At 43.0% G+C, this 25684-nt stretch overlaps 1 protein-coding gene across 1 annotated transcript in view; it reads right to left on the bottom strand.

The window, feature by feature from the left end:
* Nucleotides 1–363: 363 nt before the first annotated feature.
* Nucleotides 364–25684, bottom strand: part of SLC38A9 (solute carrier family 38 member 9) — a 59668-nt gene continuing 34347 nt past the window's right edge. Inside the window, exons 13-16 of the mRNA XM_063128059.1 lie at nucleotides 17508–17621; nucleotides 15304–15452; nucleotides 5170–5259; nucleotides 364–2778 (exon numbers count right to left, since the gene is read on the bottom strand). Coding sequence (XP_062984129.1) covers nucleotides 2613–2778; nucleotides 5170–5259; nucleotides 15304–15452; nucleotides 17508–17621 — 519 coding nt within the window. The 3' untranslated portion in view covers nucleotides 364–2612. The remainder of the gene's footprint in view (nucleotides 2779–5169; nucleotides 5260–15303; nucleotides 15453–17507; nucleotides 17622–25684) is intronic.

Genomic DNA, 25684 nt, shown 5'->3' with positions numbered 1-25684 from the left:
GACAAAAAAAGAATCTAAATTTTTTTGCACACACAAGATAAAAATATATTGTTCAAATGTTAAAATAGCACCAATTTATTTATTTCCTTGTTTTTTACAGTTTCCCACATTGTTGTTTCAGGTCGAGCCACATTTTTACAAAGAGACACCAAAGCCAACCCAAGGAATCAAATGCCAATGGTGCTAGACAGTTTGTCTCCATTTGCTGGCACTGCAGGAGAATCCAAGATCAGTGGAGGGTTGTATGTTAATCTCACTCATTAGCTCCCTGCTCCAATTTAAGACCTCCTTGGTGACTGGAGAAGTAACAAGCCACTTGGTAAAGTCCCAGGTTGCAGGAACTGCCTCCTAAGTACACAGCATTTGACCGGGAAGGGGGGGGCGGGGAATTGCCGACATGCACTGCATCACTGACAATGGATTAATTTTGTAGGCTTCTGTTACTGGTGTCAGCTGTCATACGCTTGAGTTCTTACATGTTTACACAAAGTAGCCAGACAGGGAGTAAAGCAGCAACACGAACAACTTCCCAACTTTGGGAGATTTCCAGATTGAGAAATCCTGCAGGAAGCAGCACACACGAGATGTGCAGGAATGCTATCATGTTGCAACAAGCGTCCAACACAACGCACAGAGATCTAGAAGAGATCTAGAACAGGCATCATTACTTTTGACCTTAATCCAGCCTTCCCCCACCTGGTGCTGTCAAGATGTTTCTTCCTAAACTCCCATAATCCCCAACCATTGGGCACGCTGGCTGGGGCTGATGGGAGCTGAACTCCAAAACTTCAAGTTGGGGGAGGTAATGTAAAGAGACCTTGTTTTGGTAATGATTCACCCTGGCTTCAGCTGGTCTCAGAAGAGGACTCAGAGAGTGAGGTGGGTCAGGGAACACAATGGGCACAGGGCCAGCAGCCTGGGTGGCACGCTGTGTGTGTGTGTGTGTGTGTGTATTAGTTACATAGGATGTCAGAGGGAGGGGGCCAAAAGGTCTGTTTTGCCCATGAAGGGGCCAGGCTAGTGGACCATGCATCCTTCCTGCTGATATGCTGGTGGGCGGGGGGAGCTCTCCATCTTAATGTGGGCTCATCCCTAAATTTGAAGCAGGGAACTCTGGCACATAAAACATGAGCTGCTCCACCAGAGCAGGGGTCTTCCTGCAGCTCCTGGCACCTACAACTAGGGGTTGGGAGTAAGAGGGGATAGATAAATGCTCCATGATGTACACCATTGCTGCAGCTACTGCCATGGCTGAGTGATTAGGGAGCAACACTGTGGTGTCTGCAAGATGGGTTTGAGGCTTAGGAGTTCCCTCTGTTTTGTGGCTGAATTGACACTTACTTTGCTAGGCATGCAGAAGGTGAGTGGAGTCATTTCCCCACCTTCTACATCATGCCCTATGCCATGGCGCTGCTGGAGTGGGGCACTCTGGCATCACCTTGGATGTGTTGATGCAGGAAGTGTGTCCCAATTATCTTGGGCTGCCTGTGTGAATAAGCACCTGTAGGCAAAATTGCCGGCACAGTCCCTACTTGGTGGCTGTGGCGGTGAGCAGCAGGTGTGTGTTTCTTGTTTTTCCACTGTTTTCATATTTTCTTTTTGGGTATTGAATACCTTCCCCTGCCGAGCACATATATGATTTGATGGCCATTGCACTGGTGTAGTGGCGACGTATCTCCAGCTCCAGCAGAAGGTACGTATTGGATTGCTAGAACTGCTCAGCCTAGGCATGAAAAGTCAAAGCAGTACTTTGAATTGTGCCAGGAAATGTGTTGATATTTCCATAGCTGCACTTTGCGAGGGGAGCAGGGAGCAGTTGCCAACAGGCATGCCAAAGTTTGAAATTTAAAATATGACATTTCACCATTATTTTACACACACCAGAGCTTTTCAAATCAATTCTAGATCTTCCAATGAACCATACAAGTAGAGAAAGGGGTGGGGTTGAAGCATATTTCCCCTCACATCTATCCCAGGACCCCACCAAAATGTTCTTAAATATGTCCAGGTGCTTTAGACAATAGCATCCATTTTTTCCAAGTACAATGTGGGTTACATTTTCAAAGAGGTATCAGAACAAAGATATAGCTTTAAGTCCATTAGTAATGTTCTGGGATTTAATCTGCATAACATTTCAACTGTAAAGAGCCCAAACCACTGGTATAACCATTTCAACATAGCGTTTTCATGTCACAATTGTGTAAAATGTGGTGTAGAATATTTAAAAATCAGTAAAATCCTTTAATTCTGTAATACTGCAGGAAAATTATGCAGCTTACAACTGACCCGAAACGAACCTTTTCACTATATAAAATGTCTTAGATGACTTTTCTTTGTGGGGAAAAAAGCATTTACTTCAGAAAGAAATTAAGTTTAATTACTCCCAAATGTACATCTTGAATTCACTTGGGCCTCTTCAATTTGCCATGGTGTACCATGTCCCAAGGTACATAATCCATTTCTTGAAGAGGCTGTTCTTTTTCTTTTTATAAAGTGCAGCTTTTCTTTGGAATAAGTTAATACCCAGGGGAGGGCAAATTCTATCGCTCAAGGTAACTTTTTTGAAATCCCAGCACCTCTTGCAAAGAACAAAATCGACCTAAGATTTGCTTTCATAGCAGGAACTGCGCAATCAGGTTCGCCACTCCTAAGACAACGATCAAAACGTGAACGATTAGTGCCAGCCATGTCAGCCGATTTTCCCGATGCAAAGCGATCATGTAGATGAGCGATGGATACACGAATACAAAAGCCAGACCACAAGAGGCTCCGGAGTACCTGGGAATGAGGAAACCAAAGGTTCGATCTTAAATCTTTTTCAGCACAATCCTATACATGTCTGCTCAATGAGGTTCAAGGAGGCTTGCCGGGGTGACTTCCTTTGCACGTGCTTGTAACTGATTGCAATCAATAAAAGCCTCTGACACACCTGATTCAAACGCAATGCTTCAGTGGACTTTTCCATCACTCCCAGGTAAGCAGGTCTAGGATTGTGGCCTTAGAAATTTTACTGCAGGGCAGGAAATGCATCCACCCACAACAAAAGGAGCAGCAGAACATTCTGGCTAACTGTTAAAACTGCGGCTATGGACAGAATATGGCATGATAGCCCTCGTCAAATACTTAAAAGGTTGTCACACAGAGGAGGGCCAGGATCTCTTCTCGATCATCCCAGAGTACAGGACACGGACTAATGGGCTGAAGTTACAGAAGACAGATTCCAGCTGGACATCAGGAAAAACATCTTGACTGTAAGAGCAGGACGACAATGGAACCAATGACCTAGGGAGGTCGTGGGTTCTCCCACAGTAGAGGCCTTCAAGAGGCAGCTGGACAGCCATCTGTCAGGTATGCTTTAAGGTGGATTCCTGCATTGACTCAATGGCCTTATAAGCCCCATCCAACACTACTATTCTATTATTTCTTTTTGTTCCCTGTAATCAGCAGCTCCTCCTTCCCTTAGAGCATTTGTAATATTTGTTAAGAACTGGCATCCTTCAACTGCTGCTCCACCCATGAAAGTGCCATTTGATTCAGAAGAGCTTCTGTATGGGCTTGTGGAAACTACATCCAGGAGCTAAGGCATCATGCTATTACGTTCTGTCTGCTAAAAGGGAACTTTGGCCTTGCGTTTCTCCAAGCATCTCCCTGTGACGAGTGGCAAACCACTCTGGAAACTCAGGGGCGTTCCACATTTTGACACGGCACAGGGAGGGAACCTGGTGGTCAAAGCCTAAAAGGCTGCTGGGCATTTCAGAAGAGCTCACTGGACCCCTATCAGTTTTACTGGGAGAAAATCATCCTAGGATTACAACCCTTTCGTTTAGTAATGTGTGAATGCTCCCCCATTGCAACTCCAATAGTCCTCTCCAATACAGCAGTGCACTGCATTTCAAAAAATACGAACAAACAGAATTTATATAGCCCATTGCAGTGTTCAAAGCACTTCACAATAATCCTTACAGCAGGCCTTTGTGCTTGGTCAGCATTATTATTGCTGCATTATAGACATGTTGGCTGAGAATGAGAGACTGACCAGATTAGGATGACATTCTGTGGCTTTAATTTTTTTTTATGCTCCCTTGCTAAGGGCCAATGTAGGTGGGTATTTATTACCATTTTCCTGCATATTATACCATATAATTTACCATGCATCTAAAGTAGATATGTGGCAAAATCACCCCAACAATTTTGATGGATGAGATGAACACCAAACCACATAAGGATAAGAAAGCTCTCTCTCCCGCCATCTCCTAGTTTCAGCTGTCTGAATGGGCTCACTGTAAATCTCATTCATGTAGTGGCTGTAACTGAGGACTAGACCTGGGTTGTATGACATGACAGCCCACCATGGCTTAATTTACCCATGGGGACTGTTTTGCAATGCTGGCTGCCCATGGGCGCCATTTTTATATGGTGCCCATGGGCATCTAGCTTACTATGTCATGCAAACTCAGGCAGCAGGGGTTGTTTGAGGGCTAGATAACCTTCAAATAACCCATGGTTCGTTTTAGAGTTATTTGAGAGCTGTCTAACCCTCAAACAATCCCTGCTGCCTAGCTTCACACAACACAACAAACCAGGCGAAGTCAGGCGCCCATGAGTACCATGCAAAAATGGTGCCTGTGGATGCAGAGTACAACATGACAGGCCCCATGGGTAAATTAAATCACAGTGGGCTGTCATGTCAACCAGTCTATACAGGCAGCAGAATAAGGTGGGAATCCGAAAATGGAGTTCTGAAGTGATAGGATTGACTACCATAAGATACAACTTCTACCACTTCTGATTCCAGGTAGGGAAATTGCATTTTTGAATGTGCCTGAATAAGCAAGTTCCCTGCATGTAGAAAACTAGAACACAAGTGAATGAGTTAGGCTAGAACCTTTTTCCTTGCTGTGCTAGTTGTTTTCTGTGGGGAAGCATTAAAAAGTGGCATCTACAGACTGAAATGGTACAGTCCACTCTACTACTGTACAATTCTAACACCTCATTCATGTGCAGACCCGATATGAAAATCATTTGTTTTCTTGGCTTGCCCTCCTGATCAAATGCCAGCTTTGGCTGTAACTATTACAGGGTTAGAGCTGGCATTTTATATGATGGGCTGCAGCTGCCTTCAGCAAGGCATTTCAATGGTATGACAACAAATTCAAAATGCAAGAGTACCTTATAATTCCTCCTATATTTGGATAGAATCTGGCCATCATGATGCCCATTCCTACCATGGCAATGTTGAAAAGCAGCACATGGAAACAACTGTAAGAGAAGAGACAAATCAAAGCATCTGCATTGTGTAGAGCCGCTAGAACAACCCTCTTGACTAGCTTCAATAAGCTAGTGAAAATCTTTCCATTCCTATGACTCATCCACTAAAGGCAATTAATTTTACTTGCAATGAGCCTGACATCTACTGAATCCTCCAAGAGCCAAGTCCTAAAAGACTGTCTTAAATGTTTGGAGTCTCAGCTAATTCTCAGATGAACTATGTATGATTTGGCAATTCTTCTGAAAACAATGTAGCTAGCAGAGTACTCCAGTTTTCCAGATTTTAGTTTAGTTTAGTTTTTGTGTTGGCATGCAGAAGTTTAAAAAATAAAAAAGGACAGCCACTCCAAACTGAAGAGTTACACACTCTAGAACACAATTCCCACATGAAAAGCAGCATTTGGGATCCAGGAAATGATCTGAGCTGCGCAAGCAGGCTAATGAATACCAGAGGAAGCATCTTCAGAAGAATGGAAAGCTTTGCACTAAATATGTACACAAGCACAAGCAAACCTTGAGCAATTTGATAAATTAAACTAATGTTTAGGTCTGCAGGGCTCATGCTTAGGAACAATTTTTGTTAAACTAGATCATGGGAGATATAAACAGGAAGGGTATTTCCCCCTTTTCCAAGTAGAAAAAATAAAGATTTATTTTAACATTCTGAACAAGTCCCTCATGCAAATAAAGCATTAAACCTTGTTTAAATACTGATTCAGAAACTTCTGTAGGCCCTAGAAATGGAATGTCTTGACATTTAAATAAAAGAAATGGTACAAAGAAAATTTTGGATGTTACACACTTGCTTAGTAAAAACCAGAAAACTTTGAACAAGAAAAGCAGAGTTTTAAAACGTTTCCTTCCATGGTGTGAATTCCACTTTTTGGGGATCTGGCAACCTATTGAGACCTGTAAAGAATTAGATTCTCCCTCCTTTCTCCTCCTTAAAATACAAACATGGTCTCTGGATACAACTGTCTTGCACTGGCAGAAATGTAGAATTTAACAGATAACTATCAGAAAGCCAGAGCATATTGCTTTGAAGACCATGTTCAGCTTTCTTTTTATTTCTAACCTAGGAAATGAGACGCAAATGGTTGGAATAGAATTAAGGACCTTTCTGAAATAAAGGAAGTCATTAACACTTGCTGAACGTAAATAGCTCCAAGCCACAAATGTGATGAATGGGGAAAGAACTAGCAGTGAATGTACCAAAGCAAACACATTGCAAGGACAACAAATATCAGGCCGAGGGACCCGCTGCTGCCCCTCCCACCCAATGTGCTCGCCTGCCGGCATACTTCTTTTTTGGTGCACATATGCGCCCACACCTCACCAGCACACTGCTTGTCAGGGGTTTCCACCTTCAGGCACCGCACGAGGTTGGCCAAAGGATCACAATAGGTCCCGGAAGTTCTGGGACCTCTCACGATCCTTCAGCCGACCTTGCAGGAGCCGCACGGCACCTGAAGTTGGAAACCCCTAACAGGCAGTGTGCTGGTGAGGTGGGTGTTCACATGCGTGCCAAAAAACCAGAGCTAGGCAAGTGGGCGGGCGGGCAGGGCCAAGCGGGCTGGCTGGCCAAGCAGGTTAGGTGGGAGCTGCGCAAGCGTGTCAGGTAGTGAGTGGGTGAGCGAGTGGCCACTTGTTTTGTTTGCTGGCTGCCTGCACGGCCAGGTGGCCAGCAGGATCAAGAAGCTGCAGCCCCTTTGGAAGGGGAGAGCAGCACAATTTGCCGTTCTTCCCACATCCCACCACCTCCCGCGCCCACATTGGGCTGCTTTATGGTAGGGCCGGCCCTGAAGAATATACAAATGAGCTAATGAGGCATTATTACACCAGAAAAATTAAGAGGCTTTCAGATACTGAAGCTTTCAGTGGGGGCCAGGGAAGCATTGCAATCATATATAAGAAAAATTGGACAGTCAGTTGCTGTAGCAGCCAGTTGTGATTTTGCCATTATGCCTAAGGAAAGAGTGATGGAAAATCGTGAGTGAAGATAAGGTTGAGAAAATATATATAGAAACTAGTGTTGTACTGACTCCTGCTCCCTATTTACAGGAAATTTTGCTCTCCCTGTGAAAGAGACATTGGTTTTTCTGCCACTTTTGTAGGGAGGGGGGAGAATTTTGGAGAATTTTTGCATTGGGGCAGGATAAAGAGTTTCCACATACTGTTTTAAGTTTGGGAGGTAGCTGAATTATCTTCTTTCTATTTTTTTATTTTAATAATTCCCCAGCACAGGACTCTTCTCTAGCCCAGTACTTGAACTCCCATGAAACCACATGACCTCGCCCTCAGCAACAGGCATTCAGGAAGAACTCCCGGGTTGCAGAAACTTCTTCTGCAAAGACTAAATGAGAATTTTGGAGCTTTACAAAACTGCTTATCTTGCTTTCTCTGTGTTGTTGCAAAAAAGAACAGAATTTTTCTAATGCTCTAAAAGCTTCAATTGCTTCTCCTTTGCAAAAAAGCTTCTTTATCCCCAGACCCTTTCCTTAATGCCTATTGGAGACCTATTGGTCATGTGGTCTCCTGGAAATTCAGAAAGAGCTGCTGGGCTAGAGAAAAGTCCTGGACTCCTGCAAGTGTGCGTGTGTGTAGGGGGGGAGTATTCTAACAAAAATAAAAATTAGAAAGACTCTCAGCCACTGCCTGCACTTAAAAAGGCAAACTAAAATCCTGTCCTCCTCCTCAAGGAGAAAGTTATTCAAAATTCTCACCTCTTCCATCCTCCTTTGCTAGAGATTTTGTTTCACCCACCCCACCTCATCAAAAAATAATGAAAATGGGGGGGGGGGGAGGAATTATCACAGCACTAATTGAAAATAATGCCCAGACACTCCTGGGGCTTTTCCACCCTATTAGTGGGGATGCCTCCCCCATCTGCAAGGGATAGGGTTCTTCCGTGCTGCTAATTTGATAAAGATTTAACGGGCTCTTCTGCTTTGGCCAGGGTCAGCCCAAGACATTTTGCTGCCTGAGGGGAAGGACAAGATTATGCCCCCTCCTCAGTCCATAGACAGAAGCTGACTGGACTGGCAGCTGAGGCAGCAGCATTGTTTAGGGGATCCAGGACAGGTTGCATTGCATACGCTGCTCTGTCCTCCAAGAGAGCAAACACTGCTGCCCCTCAGCATCTGCCCCTGAGGCGATGGTCTCACTCTGCCTAATAGTAGGGTCGTAAAAAATAAGCCAAAGGCAAGGGCGGAACCAAGGAATTTTCTACAATAATATTATTACTAAAAGGTTTATTAAAGTGCCAGGTGCCTACGCGTTTCGAATGCGGTTGCGTTCTTCCTCACGTTATAAAGCCCTGAGGAAGAATGCAACCGCGTTCGAAACGCTTAGGCACCTGGCACTTTAATAAACCTTTTACTAATAAGATTATTGTAGAAGATTCCTTGGTTCCGCCCTTTGGCTTATTTTTTACTCCCCTATGGGTTTTCCTTCTTTTCACACTAATAGTAGGGTCGGGCCTGTCATTGGCTGCCACCTTGTCCTCTTTCTCTTCCTGTACTGCCCCCAGTCAGTTGCCCAAGTCAGAAGGAGGTCAAGATGCATCCATACCAATATCCTTGGCCACAGGGCATTTGCTTTCTCTGCTCACTTGCCTGCACCCTCACTATCATCTCCTGCTGCTGTTGGGAGATATGGAAACGGTTCTTCATCTGTCTGCTTCCAGCAAGCAGCAGCGGGATGGATTGTTCCTCAACAGGAGGCAACAGCAAGAGGGCCGTTGGCCGGGAGGGAAGAGAAAGTGCCAACGTTCGATTCAGTGGAATGCTACAGCCACATGTGCATATTATTTAAAGAGAAATCTCACAGCACTGTGAATACACTTTGACCTCCCTTTCTGTATTTCATCCACAGACGCCATTATCTCAAAGGAGAACATACAGGGTAAAAGATGAGATTTTATGGCACAGCAGCACATTCTACCATTGATTAGATTACGCTGCAAGCAGCTGTTTCCATTCAGTTCATGCAAAGGAAACATATTCTTCTAGCACAGAGGGTAGGCCACGGGCAATGATGTGCCTTGGACTCCTTTCTTGGCGCCCAGCAAGGTGTCCTATCCATCCCACTTTTTTTTTTAAACTAACACATTTTCTTAGCAGCAGCCTGGAATTCCAGTGAAACAGGTTTCTGTTGATACTGAAAGCTGTGGGATCAAAGGAGTTGTTTAGTGTGTTGGGGCTCAGCCCCCACCTCAGTCTTGTACTCCGTCTTTTGGACAGGTTACTGGTCCTTTGCCACGCCTACCATGGCAGCCATTTTGTGGTGGCACCCAGGACAATGTCTTAAATTGCCCAACGTGCCCAAAAAGGTTACCTCCCCCATTCTAACAGGCCCCAGGAGTCGATCACACAATTTGCAAGGAAGGAAGGCGCTTCGGCACGAACTCCCATCAAAATGAATCCAGCCTGTGGGACAATGCTTTGTTCATCTCCAAAGGCTTGAGCGTTTCCTCTTTCCTGACATCCCATAGGTGGGGAACCTTGGGCCCAGGGCCCAAATACAGTCCTCGGGGAGGGGGATTCCCATCTGGCACTCCTCAGATGGCCACACACCCCTTCCACCCCAACCATCCATTGGTTGGTTGTTTCTTGGCTTTTGTGCAGGTTTCCCCTCCATTCTAAAAGGCTGGAATGCCTCTTCTAGTTACTGGCAGGAAGAGCTTTACGCTATTATATGCTAGTATATATATATTTTGTTCTCTTGACTCCACCCTTTTGCCTTTGGTCATGCCCACTACTGTAATGTGGCCCCTGAGACCTCCTCCAAAATGGAATCTGGACCTCAGGCTGAGAGAGGTTCCCAACCGCTTCCATAGCCCAACCCATCCTCCCTGTGAACACTGAGTAGTAGCAGCAGATCTGAGAAAGTAAATATAAAATGTTGAGGTACAATTCAATGAAGCACCTAGAAAAGCATAACATTTTTGTGATCCACCTGGCGCCTACACTGTACTGCTTTCGTCGCCAGCTGAAGACCTTTTTATTCACTCAGTATTTTAACACTTAATTTTAACTTAAATTTAAATTTTACTGTTTTAACTCTGTATTTTAATCTTATATCAACTTTGCTGTGTGGTTTTATCCTGGTTGCGCTTTTTATACTGTATTTCGTAATTGTGTTTTAACCTGTTGGGTGTTTTACTGTGGTTTTAATTTTTGTGAACCGCCCAGAGAGCTTCGGCTATTGGGCGGTATAAAAATGTAATAAATAAATAAAAATAAATAAATAAATTGTGTTCACCACTTTGGGTACCTCCAGTAGAAAAACCAAACATCTTTTAAGAACATAATAAATAACAGAATGCTGAACCTTTCTCTCAAGCCAGCTCACGTTGAAAAGCCTTGCAATGCAACTTTTAAGATATCCAATAAGGGGTGTGTTTGGTGTTTTCTTAACCAATGAGTGTGAGTCATAGAGGACACATTGTTGAGCTTGGACTGGAATGCCCAGGTTTGAATCCACATGCACCTTTCAAGTTGACTGGGCAAGCCACAGCTTAATCCTTACCTCATTGAGAAGGACCCATAAGTCAGTGGCAGAGCATATGTTTTGCATGTTAGAAGGTCACAGGTACGGTCCTGGCATCTCTAGTTAATAAGGTCTGTGACCTTAGAGAGTTTCTGCCAGTCAAAGTAGACAAGTGATAGACAACCTATTTTGGACTCCTGCATTAGCCATGCTGGCCTATGGGAGCTGTAGTCCAAGACATCTGGTGGGCACTAGGTTGACTATCCCTGGAGTAAATGCATGGGCAAATGGTCTGACACCGTATAAAGAAGCTTCATATGGTTATTGTAAGGCTACTTGGAGGATGGGTGGGTACAAATGAAGTCTCCACGAGGGGATGGAGTTTAATCGCCACTATTCTGCGGCAGTCATCAAGGACACTTTGCAACTTGTCCTTGTCATGGATACAAGAATTTCATTTTTATTTTTTATTTTATTTATTACATTTTTATACCGCCCAATAGCCGAAGCTCTCTGGGCGGTTCACAAAAATTAAAACCATAATAAAACAACCAACAGATTAAAAACACAAATACAAAATACGGTATAAAAAGCACAACCAGGATAAAACCACGCAGCAAAATTGATATAAGATTAAAATACAGAGTTAGAACAGTAAAATTTAAATTTAAGTTAAAATTAAGTGTTAAAATACTGAGAGAATAAAAAGGTCTTCAGCTGGCGACAAAAAGAGTACAGTATAGGTGCCAGGCGGACCTCTCTGGGGAGCTCATTCCACAACCGGGGTGCCACAGCAGAGAAAGCCCTCCTCCTTGTAGCCACCTGCCTCACTTCTTTTGGCAGGGGCTCACGGAGAAGGGCCCCTGTAGATGATCTTAAGGTCCAGGCAGGTGCGTATGGGAGGAGGCATTCCTTCAAATAACCTGGCCCCAAACCGTTTAGGGCTTTAAATGTCAATACCAGCACTTTGAATCGGGCCCGGACCTGGACTGGCAGCCAGTGAAGCTGGAAAAGGACTGGCGTAATGTGATCTTGCCGGCCAGTCCCTGTTAGTAAACGGGCTGCCCTGTTTTGTACCAGCTGAAGCTTCCGGATCGTTTTCAAAGGCAGCCCCACGTATAACACATTGCAGTAATCCAAACGAGAGGTTATCAGAGCATGGATATTTAGCTAGGCCATCTCTATCCAGATAAGGGCGTAGTTGGTATATCAACCTAAGCTGACAAAAGGTGCTCTTTGCCACTGAGTTCACCTGTGCCTCAAGTGACAGTTCTGGAGCCATGAGCACCCCCAAAGTACAGACCCGATCCTTTAGGGAGAGTGCAACCCTGTCCAGGACAGGTCAAACATCACCTCGCTAGACAGATGGACCACCCGCTAACAGTGGAATGGAACTCTTAAGATCAGGGCACATAAGGGCAACAATTATCAGTTGTTTATTTTGATGCTTTTTGCTACAAGAAGAGATATGGGGCACATTTTGGATGCCCTGGTTACTCTTAGTAAACCTTAGCAAGTAGGCTCAGGCATCGAAGAGATGGTGGGCAAAAGGCATTGAAGGCTATGTACCCACCACTCTAGAACTGAGCCTGAAGACCATGTGATAGTACAGATGTCAGATCTTGGATTTAATACGCTCCCATAACCCCATCAGGAAGCAGAGTCTTACATTTGGCATCCAATGTAGCTGAAACCTCTGGACAGTCGAAAGGTCCCACTTAGGAAAACAGCCCAAGAACAATGTGTTTCTAAACAAGCTAAGTTGTCAGGGAAGTGTTACTGAGTAGCAGATAAATTGTTTAATTTCCCCTTAAACGTAACTGAGAGGGGTACTGAACTTATTGCCAAATACTGGGAGTTAGACTGCATTTTTATTCCAATATTGTAACAATCTGGTTTTTATACATCCCTCACCCCCAGAATTCTGCTGCCAGCAGCTATAAAAAACAAAAACAAAAACCAGCCGTTCCCACATCCGTAAGTTTTGGGTCTAACAAAAATTTGATTTTGAATTTCAAAGATGATGAGTTTCAGGACAGTGTCCTGTCAAAAGGATGCTGGAGTTTAAAGATGAAGATAGGAACGTACAAAGCCCAGTGGGTGATAAAGCATTTAAGCAAGCCAATCAAATTTGAAAGGTGAATAACCAGCTCCAAATATTTGTGTAGAGTTTTAAGCAGTACTCAATAGACAAAGCCTGGCAAAAACCATTCTTTAAATCTGGCAAAAAAAATCAGGCCTGACAAAATTATTCTTCAAGTCAAAAGACTAAATCTATCACCTTTTCTAGCCACAGGGTTCTACAAATCTAGAACTCCTCATTTCTCTATCATTGGTGGGTAGTGGTCCAGTCCTGACAAGACCCATAAGAACTACAGATGTGCTCTTCACAGATGCTTCCAAGAAATACTCATTAGAAATAGCCATCATGAGGTTGTGGTGCTGAGTTGTGACCAGCCACATAAGCATCACTAAGTAGATGGTTATTTTAGCCACCACTGCTTTTAGCCAGGTGGGTATGTGTCTGAAGGTGCAGCTGCTCCAGCAACCTTTCTAAAGCTAACCAGGTCTAGATCAGGTTGGTGTCTGGATGGGAGACTACCCCAGAATGCCATCATAGAAGAAAGGAGGGTCCTTTTCTATTACCTTCCTAACTTGGGAAGGCACTGGGCAAATGGAGCCTAGACACAATGCACAAAACATACCTAAATATCTTGCAGAAAGGGTGCTCCATAGGGGGCTTAATATGCAAAAAGAAAAGCGTGTCTCACTTCTAAAGGAATTCTTTCTTATAAGAACAGGTACTGGGAAACTAGTTTCCAAGACCAAAGGCTTGGTATGAAGCAGCTGCAGTACATGCTTTGCGGTAATCATTCCAGACTGAATAGCCCTTTTCACAGAGTCATAGAATAGCAGAGTTGGAAGGGGCCTATAAGGCCCTCGAGTCCAACCCCCTGATCAATGCAGGAATCCACCCTAAAGCATCCCTGGGAGTGCCCACGACCTCCCTAAGTAATTGCTTCCACTGTCAAACTGCTCTCACAGTCAGGAAGTTTTCATACATTAGCTCCTCTGCAGGTTAAGTGCAAAAGCATGGTTCCCTATTACGTGGGCAAAGAACTGTATGCATGCCCCCCACCACCCTGTTCAGGTATTCAATGGACGCAGAGATTGGATGGAGGATAAGAGGAGGAGCAGCAGAACAGATGAAAACAGCTTGTCAGTCTGTTAGCTAGCAGAAACCTACAGAATGGCTGCAGGGCATGGTAATGGACTGGATGAGGGCTAACAAACTGAGACTCAATCCAGACAAGACAGAGGTACTGTTAGCGGGTGGTTCATCTGTCCGGCAAGGTGATGTTTGCCCTGTCCTGGAAGGGGTTGCACTCTCCCTAAAGGATCGGGTCTGTAGTTTGGGGGTGCTCTTGGATCCACAACTGTCTCTTGAGGCACAGCTGAACTCAGTGGCAAAGAGCACCTTTTATCAGCTTGGGCTGATATACCAACTGCGCCCTTATCTGAACGGAGATAGCCTAGCTATCCATGCTCTGATAACCTCTCGTTTGGATTACTGCAATGCGTTATACGTGGGGCAGCCTTTGAAAACGGTCCGGAAACTTCAACTGGTACAAAACAGGGCAGCACGGTTACTAACAGGGACTGGCTGACGAGACCACATCATGCCAGTCCTTTTCCAGCTTCATTGGCTGCCAGTCCAGGTCCGGGCCCGATTCAAAGTGCTGGTATTAACATTCAATGCCCTAAATGGATTGGGGCCAGGTTATTTGAAGGAACGCCTCCTCCCATATGTACCTGCCCAGACCCTAAGGTCATCCTCAGGGGTCCTTCTCTGTGAGCCCCCGCCAAAGGAAGTGAGGCAGGTGGCTACCAGGAGGAGGGCCTTCTCTGCTGTGGCACCCCGGCTGTGGAATAAGCTCCCTAAGGAGGTTCGCTTGGCACCCACATTATATGTTTTTAGATGCCAGGTGAAGACCTTTTTATTCTCCCAGCATTTTAACAGTCTATAAATAAATTTTAACTTGGTGTTTAAATTTGTAATTTTGCATTGCTGCTGTTTTATCTGGTTGAGCTTTTATATTGTATTTTATATTACGGTTTTAAACTGTTGTTTTATACTTTGAATGTTTTTAATTTTTGTGAACCGCCCAGGGAGCTCCAGCTATTGGGCAGTATAGAAATGCAATAAATAAATAAATAAATAAATAAATCTGGTTGAGAGAATGTCATCTCTTTATCCTACCAAGAAGATTTTTGGCCCCACTCACTTCCTACTCACATAACATTCTTAAAAGGCCTGCGATGGAGGCTTTGAATCAGCTACTCTTACGATCAAGCAGGCATTGGATCACTGCCATACGATTCCTCCAAAGCACTGTGCAACTTCTGAGCTGCAAAAGGATTTCAGGTGGGGAGCCATCATGACTCACTACTGAAGATTTGGCCTTTCAAGAGGGGAGCGAGCAGTGTCAATCTGTCCTGAGGGGAAAGAGAGGTGCTAAAGCATGCAAACAGATTAGTCTTTACCTTGGGTAAACATTTCCAAAGACATGTCCAAAAAGCTGAACTCGTGCCAAGTAGCCAAGCAGTGGATACACAGTCACCATCTGGAACAGCAGGAATATTCTTGCAAGAAATGGCATGATGTCATTGCTGGGGAAATTGTCTAAAAAATTCTAACAAAGGAAAAGCTAGTGAGACAACAACAATGACAGATCTGTTATACTTTGTATTTTGTTCTGCTTCCATGAACTATGCACTAGGCGGATTTCTAAATCAACAAATATGATAATCATTGTTGCACATACAGATTATATGGGGCGATGTGTGGCCTTCCAGTTGCTATTGGACTGCAATTGCCATCAGCTCTCACCATTGGCTGTGCTGACTAGTGCTGATGGGAGTTACAGCCCAATGATATTTGGAGGGCCACATGTTCCTTACCCCTATTTAATAGGATATGCTTCAGAAAGCTTTATAACTGCTTCATTCATATGATATTTTGGAGAGACTGTTGCATGAAACTATACACAGCTAAGACCCCATTTCTCAAGTAGAAATGAAATACAAACCAAATATACACCGTAGTTTGGTTCCTTATATTTTTTTAAAAAATATGAATATATAGCCCTTTTCTAAAGCAATTTTCTAAAGTACATCTGATTACTACTGGGGGCAGAGTCTTGTATTATCTTTTCTGACATACTCCTATCCAAAGAGCCAAAGATAGGTAATGGCAACACTAGTATTTAATTTAGATCCCAATACATGTGACAGAAACCCAATCAAACAACTACAAACACACACACACACACGTGTATTCACACACACAGCCATTCTCAAGTTACACTATATTTGCATCTTCATGTGACCAGAAACTTTCCAAATGGAGGGTGGATTCAAATGAACAGCTATGTTAGCAAAGACCATGATGGAACCCCTTGTTTGGCATGATGTCCTTTGGTTTAAATGGTCTAACCTAATATAGCCAAGAGGCGATATCCTAGTTGGTTGCCTTCTTTCAAATTCCTTTTAAACATAGTACGAGCCAGGATACTGTCAGCTTCTGATCTCATTTACAGGATGGTCACTATGTCAAAGCAAAGCACCCATTCTTCACCGTCTCATGTGTTTGTCTGAATTCACGCCTGCATATCTGGCTAGATATTACTAAGTCCATGAAAGTGAACTTGGGACCTTTTTATTCTCTGCTGGCAGCAGACTTCGGCTCTTAAACCTGAATCAGAGGAAGGACGCTCGCTTGGTACGTCATTGGTTGTCACAAATCACACAACAACCTGTAATACTCCCCTTTTGCTGTGCCATCCTAATTTGAACCTCTCCTTACTATTATCTGTTTACTTTTTAAAGTTTAGTTTAGTTTAATGGATAGTATTGCTTTTCATTTGTCCAGAGCATAGAGCAGCATGCTATATAAATCTCAGCCTTCTGCTGGGAAAATTGGTCCAGCTTTAATTGGCTGTTGAACCAATTTGGATGATAGCATAATGGAAAGATCACAAGATGAATGATGATCCTGGATTCTGCCTGCACCTGCAGCCCCTTCGCTTTTCCCTTTGCACATATTGCAAATAAATCAGAAAGTTTTTAATCTATCATAGTTTTCTGTTTTGTCCAAACCAGGAAAAGATATGTTTGCCAGTTTTGGAACAAGTCACTCCAAATCACAGTTTATGATCCCTGACCAGTTCCGAAATTGGCAACTGGGATTTGAACGTAAATGGGAAACTATGGTTAATTAGACTTCCTGGTTCACTCACAGCTCACACAAAGAACATGTGTGCAAACAAAAGACTCGTCTATGTATTTGCCCCTTAAGCCAAGATAATTGTCCAAACAACCTCAGAGTTTGGGTAAGTTACCCAGGGTTGTCTCCACACTAACATCTTTCCCCACCAAGTCAGTGCAGATGTTACAGGTAAGAGATGGGTATTTCAGTTTGATGCCAACTTGCAGTTAATACCCAACACTGCTGACGCTGCCTTGGCTAGACAAATCCAGTATTATTTATGTGTGGCATTGTCCTGAATTCTGGCTTGGTGCCAAGACAGGAATTAAGCGTGGGCAGTGCCTTATACTGATGAGATCAGAGTCAACAGAAATGCAGATGGAAGGAAAAAAGAGCAAAGCAAGCACTGGAATCAATTATGAACACATTAAACCATGTTCGATAGATATGTTTTCCCCCCCTACCTGTTTCCCCCCCCTACCTGTTCTATGCAGTCTTTGCTCAGTGGTGGTGATGGGAAAGCAGCAAAGATTAACACCCCAACATAGAGGTATGTCAAAGTCACCAGAACATAGGCAATGGAAAGATCTCTGACCTGTAGTTGGAAAACAGCAAACAAACAAAACAGAACAGCTAATTTAATTGTGTTATTAGGAGTGAGCTGCAACACAATACTGCATCACAATTGGTCTGACATGCGATAGTCCTTATTCTAATTAATTGTCACGCCATCAGGGCTGGACCAAGACATTTCGCTGCCTGAGGCAAAGATGGGGCCCCTCCCATTCTACGTACAAAAGATGAGTGGACTGGCAGATAAATCTTGCTTCTGTGCAGGGGATGGAACAGCATTTTCCACTGCACTTGAAGGCAGAGGCTAGCTGGGGTGGGGTGGGGTGCAGGGCTCTCTTCAAACACCTTACTGACTTCTAGCATCTGTTGTCTGAGGTGACTGCCTTACTCTGCCTAACAGTAGGGTTGGCCCTGCCCCCCCCATAACTGGAATTATATGATCTGAATGTCCCCTCTCCATTAGATACAGCTGTATTGATTTTTATGCTTGTATGTATTAAATGTCTAATCCATACCATAACCAATGTCCTCTTTTTTACTTCATTGTCTAATTACGTGGATTTTTCCCTTTTGGGGTGGGGAAAATACATTTTATTGGCATATGTGCAGCATTAATGCAACTGCACACATCTACAAAACCCCAAACAATTTACTGTCTGGTCTCAACAAAATATTAAAGAAAGAAGCAACTTTAATTTGGACCAGGTCAAAGTTAATTAAGCCATTGCATTCTCCCAAAGATCAGTGGGTTTTGGATTGGCTCTCTGGCTTAAAAATTCTTTCATATTAGAAAGTCTTTCTGCCTCAAAAATATGGGTTATAAAGCAGCTAATAGGAATCATAGTCAAGTATCTCCTCTGAGCAAATTCTTTTATTTAGTTATGCTTGGAATATCACTGTTTCACTGAGGTGGGCAACACTGCTAGAATATCCATCGGGGAGATTTTGCAAACTTTATGAAGGCACTCTGCAGGGAGCTATGGTGGAAGAAACTACATGTAAAATGGTGGAGTCTCATATACTTTCTCACACTCACTGAATGAAACATAACATGGGTGGCTTAAAGTGTTGGATTGTGGCTCTGTTCCTTTTGGAAGGGGAGACAATGTGACCCGAATCCCATAGCTGATAGGGAGAAGAACCTATCAGGATCAACTGGTGCTGGAACTGGGACCCTTCAGAACTATGCTCTGCTGTCCCTTGTAATGAGCCATTCTAGGCTACTGACTAAAAAGGTTCTCAGAACTACAGTATCCTCCAAGGCTCCAAGGTGAATGTCCTCCAAGGGCCCGTGGGCCTCCCCTAGCAGGGCTATAAATGCTTCCAGGTTAGGCTTGGGCTCTGCTTAGGTCAATAGTTTCAACCATTTCAGACTTATAAAATATACCTTTAGCCTAAACAGGCATTTGGGAACTCTTTTTTTTTTTTACTATATATTTGTATAGTGTTACTGTTGCAACACACTTTAAGTTGGGCTGCAACTCAGTAGTGCAGCCTTTTCCAACATGGTACCTTCCAGACGTTTTGGATTACAACTCCCACCAGCCCCGGCAAGCACTGCCAATGGCCATGGATGATACAGTCCAAAAATATTTGGAGAGTAACAGGGAAGGCTGCAGTGGTAGTCTGAACACCAAAGCCATAGGCCAGGGATGGACAACTGTGGGAGATCCTGGGGCCATTTTGGCCTCTCTCTTCACCCATGGGGGGAAAAGGCATCCTTAGTAACTATGGAGCACACAAAGGGTCAAAATTAGCTTGTTCCATAGCAGCTACGGAGCACTTAAAGGGTTAAATTTAGCTTGCAAACAAGATCTTTGACCATTTGTAAGCATTTTTAGACCCCATCCCCATTTTGGGGGTAGTGGGGGCTGCAGGAAGCCTGCAGGCTACGTGTTGTTCACCCCTGGCATAAACTGCAGCCATCTTGGCCTTCTCTACCTCCCTTCATCCCTGCTTCTTATCCCTCTACCTGCCTTACAACAAAGGTATCAAAAATCTAAGCGCTAAAGTCCCTGTTTTAAAGGATTAAATGTGTTTTATGTACATGTGTTTTATGCACATGGCCTGATTACTATGTAATATATTATTTTTTTCTTTTAATAATACCCAGTGATTCCCCCGCTGCCCCCAATGCAATAAGAAATTCAGGTCAGAGTAGGTTATACGCAGTGCCAAAAAAGCCCAGATTTTGTGCTAAAGTATACAAATAAGAAACAGAGGCTGCAATCCTAAACATACTTACTGAGAACATTTAGACTCAGTTGGTCACACTTCTTGGTAAACATTGTTAGGAAAGTTCTATAAATTGTGGAAATTGTACTCCCCCCCCCCCAAATTTTATACATACTGAATCCGTTTTAGGTCTTCCAAAAAAAGCCAGAATATATAAATCATGGTGGGAGGGGTTGTAGTAAAATTAGAAAGACTGCACTTTCATATAAAACAACATGTGTGGAGAAGCATATTGGAAGCTGCTTCTGACATTGACAAACACACACATCTTGCTCTGACATTTCACAAGAAGTACAAGACAAAACAAAAAGCACCAACCACATGTACAGAACTTGATGCACACTTCTCTGGATTACGTCAAATTCTGCAGTTGAATCAATTTTTCAAACCACCACAGACACAAATGTGCTTAACTTATGTTACATAGATGGAGATTATATATAAACACACTCAGAGAGAGATCTTGTTTGCAGGTAACTGTGTGTCAGAAAGAGTGCTTGCTGCCTTCTGTATGCTCACCACTTCTGCTCTGCATCTGATTTAGAAAACAACCCAGGAACACCCCCATTCCTGGGTTGTTCAGCATGACATGAGAGCCCAGAACTCTAGGTTGCTGAGAGGGAGTTTCAACCCATGGTTTGTTGTTGAACACTGGATTGCAAAGCAGAAGTGGCATGTGGGTAAGAGGCACCATACTTGCTCACTCCCATGCAGTCCTGTCCAACCAGGGGTTGATTAACCCATGGTAGTTTGTTATGTGCAAACCGGATCAGAGAGAGAGTGCAATTCTATGCATGTTTAGTTGGAAGTAAGTCCCACTGCATTTATTGAGACTTAATCCCTAGTACATCTGTTTATAAGTGCAGCAATTACAGTTCAGTTTGCATTTTTCATTTATTGTTGATATATATGCAAGAAGCAGAGTGGTAGGAAGAAAAAACATGGATCAGTAAGCGGCAGCAATTGTATACAGTAAGAAGAAAATGACTATGAGAATATACCCACAACTCTCAAACGGAAGAGTCTTTAAAAAAAAGGTCTCCATGTTTTCAAATGTATCTCTGTAACTATGAGTGCTAGAAACTTGAATTTGTTTGTTTTGTTTTAAAAAAGGAAAAACAAGGAAATAAACACAATGTTTGGTACAGTGTTCAACCAAATTCAGTAGAATTTCTCCAATGGACACATTTTAATCTGCTACCTCTGTTTACACAAACATATTCATTAACATATGAAGCTGCCTTATACGGAGTCAAATCACTGGGCCACCAAGCCAAGTTTTGTCTATTGGCTCTCCAAGCTCTCTCTCAGTCCTGCTACTTGAGATTATTTAACTGGAGAAACCAGGAAGCAGACCTGGGCTCTTTGACGTACAAACCATGTGCTCTACCGCTGAGCTATGGGCCTTCCAATATTCCCCAGGGACATTTCTTAAGTATTTGACAATGCAACTGCAGCACACTTCTTGCATAGCAAGGTGGTACACCATCTCTGCAAACGTATTTTGAATTCTTTGCAGATAAGTGATTGCCTGCCTTCTTGCTCTACTCACCCCACATCCTTCTCCTCTAACAAGCTGCTGGTCTCCCTTCTGACGCTGCATTTCCAGCTGGGGAAAAACGGCACTGTGGTACAGCAGTGGATGGCGGGGTGGGGGGAGATGGAGGGGGGAACCAGTGTTTTGTCTGGTCACCTGGAGGCTGTTACTCGCCACAGGCAACCAGCAACTGTTTAATTACAAAGCTGAAGAGAACACGATGCAGGAAGCAGCAGTCAACTTGCTGACTGACCAGACCTTGACTGTAGTTATTAAAATGTATTGTGTCACTGTCTAGAATGCCAGACACTGATCAGCAGCCCACCATGTAAAGAACTATACAAACACATCATAAAAATGATGGCTCCAGTCCAAGACATTGTGTAAGCATCGCTTGGAGATGGAATCAAGAAAAACGAGGTGGGGGGAGAATTAAAATGTGAGGAATAGACAGACAACCTTAAACTCAGGATTCCCACATAATCCCTGCAGTGGCTATGCAACACACTCTCCTAATGCCTTAACCACATGCAGGGCTCCGTAGGGGGGAAAGAGACAGTCCTGAGGTAAGATGGGGAAAGAAACAGGAGGACAAATTAGGTAGATTGTAAAGGTCTGAGGATCATTGCTTGTAATCCCTCCTGATAACTACTATGAGTGAGGGAAATGGGAGTTGGCACAAGTTTTCCTCAGAGGTGGATACAGTTACAATGCTTCTATCTGGTGACTGGAAAAGCCTCACATATACCAAATAATTTACCAGAAGTAAAAATGGTTTCTAGGATGTTATTTATTTGTTCCATTGATGTCATGGTTTTCCATGATTCTCTTCCACCCATTTTATTCTTACAACAACTCTGTAAGGTAGGTTCAGCTAAGAGATAATGACTGGCCTAAGATCACCAGTAGGCTTCTTCATGGCTGAGTGGGGTTTGTATCCAGGTTTTTCAGTTGTAGACTAAAACCTAACCATTACAATAACTTAATTGTAATCATGTCACGGATTAAGAACCATTTCCTTTCAATGTTAGTACTGGTTATGAGTCAGTGTGGTCCCGTGGATAAGGGGATGGACTTTAATCAGGAACACTTGGGTTCAGATTCCATTTCTGCCAACTTACCGGGCTGGTTCACACTTAGTGCCAAGCAATGGTGTGGTTTCTAGAAATCTGGCTTGCTGTTGTATCTGAACCCATCTTTGCAAACAAACAATAGTTTGTTAGCCAGCTACAAACTACAAATAGAAGCCATGGCTTGCTGTTGGCTTACAAAGTCCAGCTTGTTGTAATGTTTGAATGCAAAACTGTGCCTTATCCCTGGCTTGTTAGCACTGCTATCTGCCCTGAAACAGAGGTGCAGTACATGAACACCCTGAAAATGAAAATGCTCTGAAAATTAGCAAAATGAGCAGGAGATAAAGAATTCAAACAAGCTGCAGTTTGTTTGCTCATTTGCATGTCTAAAATAATAAACTGTAGTTAACATAAACCATGGCTTAGCTTTATGTATGAATGTAGCCACTGTGTGGCTTTGGTCAAGTCACTTTCTCTCTCTCCTTCAGTTCTTAAGATCAAAATATCATCAATCTACCTCAAAGGGCTTGTGTGAGGAAAACCAAAAGAATTTAAACCACTTTTTTGCAAAACAAAAAAAACTGGTCTGCATAAAATATTGTTGCATTGAGTTTTCGCTATTGTTGCACATGAACATTCTCAGCTATGTTTTTTTATATACTATGAGAACAATCTAGTTCAATATTCTGTTTAAGGCAGGGATTAGTTATTTTAGGACAACTACTGTTGAATTCTTAGGATAGATTTAAAAAATCCCACTACCGGCCAGTAGCTTCACAATCTGTGGTGGTGAATTCCATCGCCTACTAATGTAATTTTAAACATGATTTGCCTTTGGTTTAAGATGCTTTGTGTTAATCTTATTAGGTACCTTTTAATTCCAGTATGAAACAAAGCCATAAACTTGTATTCCCTATTTACTCATACTCATTCTAAGCCATTCATTGTTTTATATGTTTCTATCATATCCCTCCTTAGTCATTCATTTTCTAAGCTCAAGAACCTCAGTGGTCTCTTAGCCTCTCCTTGTCTGGAAGGCATTCCATACTCCTGATGACTTTTGTTGCTCTGTTCAAATCCTTTTTCCAGTTCCAGTCCTCAAGGGGCACGATGATGTCATAGGAATTGGCATCGAGCAAAATCCTTCTTTGTTGCAAAGTCCACTTGTGTGCATTTCACATTTTGGAAGAGTACAACTTTACAGTGCAAGTGCGATGATCACGACAGAACTGCTTGAACCTGAAGCATGTTAACAGGGGACTTGTCATATACATTCATTAGTGGGGGGTTTGGCACAAAATTCCCAAGCAGAAGATTGAGGAAGAAAGGAGCGGCGGAGGCGATATTCACTCACCATCCTCCTTTCTGTTGCTTTTCCACTAGAAAAACTATGGTTTGTTTGCAAGGATGGGTTCAGCCAAAGTCAGAGCTCTGTAACTGCAAAGCATGGGAGTGGAAGATCTGCATTCAGATTTCTCCTCCCGAGGTCATAGTAGTGTCTATGGCGTTAAAGGGGGAACTCTGCAATATCCTATGGTCTATGGGACACTGTCCCATAGGTACCACAGGGTTCAGTGGAGGTTGGTGCCCCTGATGTCAGTGCTACTGTTGGATAGCTCCTTTAGAGTTCTGACTTATTCCGACTGAAACCAGTAGCAGATTCACCACCCCACTGACATCAGAGCCATAAGCATCCATTGGCTCTCCTAAGCACTATGCTAAAACTAAGCGATATTATTATCCCCCTATTACAAATTGGGAAGTGACCGGGCTAAAACCCACAGAGTGACCTCATGGCTGATCTGAGCCAGAGATTTCAACTCAAAGACCATGTAGCTCACAATGAAGATTTTATGCACATGACATGATTTCTATGTAATATATTAATTTTTCCTCTAATAATACATGTTGATTCCCCCCTTCACCTCCATTGCAGTAAGAATTTCAAGAAATCAGAGTAGGTTATATGCAATGCCAGAAAAGGCCAGATTTTGTGGTAAAGTATAAAAATAAGAAACAGAGGCTGCAATCCTAAGCATATTTACTAGGAAAAAAATTGGACTTAGTTGGATGCACTTCTGGGTAAACATGGTTAGGAAAGGTCTGCAAATTGTGGAAATTGTACTTTCCCCCCAATTTTTTGCATATTGAACCCTTTTTTAGCTCTTTCAAAAAACAGCCAGAGTATGTAAATCATGGTGGGATGGGTTGTAGTAAAATTAGAAAAACTGTGCTTTCATATAAAACAACATGTGTGTGGAGAGTCATATCAGAAGCGGCTTCTGACATTGACACACATCTTGCTCTGAAATTGCACAAGGTGCAAGGTAAAATAAAAAGCAACAACTACATGTACAGATCTTGCTGCACACCTCTCTGGATTAGGTCAAATTCTGCAGTTGAATCATTTTTTCAAACCATCACAGACACAAATTTGCTTATCTTACATTACATAGATGGAGATTATATATAAATACACACACACACACACACACACACACACCTGATTTGCACTTAACCGTGTGCAAGTAAGAGTGCATGCTGTCCCCTGCTCACTCACCAACCAATTTAGAAAACAACCCAGGAACACCCCCATTCCTGGGTTGTTTGCCATGACATGAGAACCCAGAACTCTAGGTTGTTGATAGGGAGAGTCAACCCATGGTTGTTTGTTGTTGTGTTAGAACTTTGGGTTGCAAAGCAGAATTGGCAAGTGGGCAAGAGGCAATGTGCTTGCTCACTCTCATGCAGTCCCATCGAATAAGTTAGTTAACCCATGGTAGTTTGTTATGTGCAAACCTAGTCAGAGAGGATGCAAATCTATGCATGTGTACTTGGAAGTTTATTGAGCCTTACTCCCTAATAGATTTGTTTAAAAGTACAGCTATTTCAGTTCAATCTGAATTCTTCATTTATTGTTGATATATACAATATTTATTTTTGATAGATATGGAAGAAGCCAAGTGGTAGGAAGAAAAAACACGGATCAGTAAGGAGCAACAATTGTATACAGTAAGAAGAAAATGACTATGAGAATATACCCACAACTCTCACACAGAAGAGCCTTTTAAAAAGCTCAAAGAAGATATCCAAAATGCCCTTTAGAGTCCTGACTAAAACCCAGAGCGGATTCACAGCCCCACTGACATCGGAACCACCAGCCTTAATTGACAGGCTTGCTCTCCTAAGCACCATGCTAAAACTAAGCAATATTATTATCCCCACATTACAGATTGGGAA

This window comes from Elgaria multicarinata, chromosome 6, assembly GCF_023053635.1.
Source record: "Elgaria multicarinata webbii isolate HBS135686 ecotype San Diego chromosome 6, rElgMul1.1.pri, whole genome shotgun sequence".
NCBI lineage: Eukaryota > Metazoa > Chordata > Lepidosauria > Squamata > Anguidae > Elgaria > Elgaria multicarinata.
The sequence above is the reverse complement of the archived record's forward strand: the minus strand, read 5'-3'. Positions and strand labels throughout refer to the sequence as shown.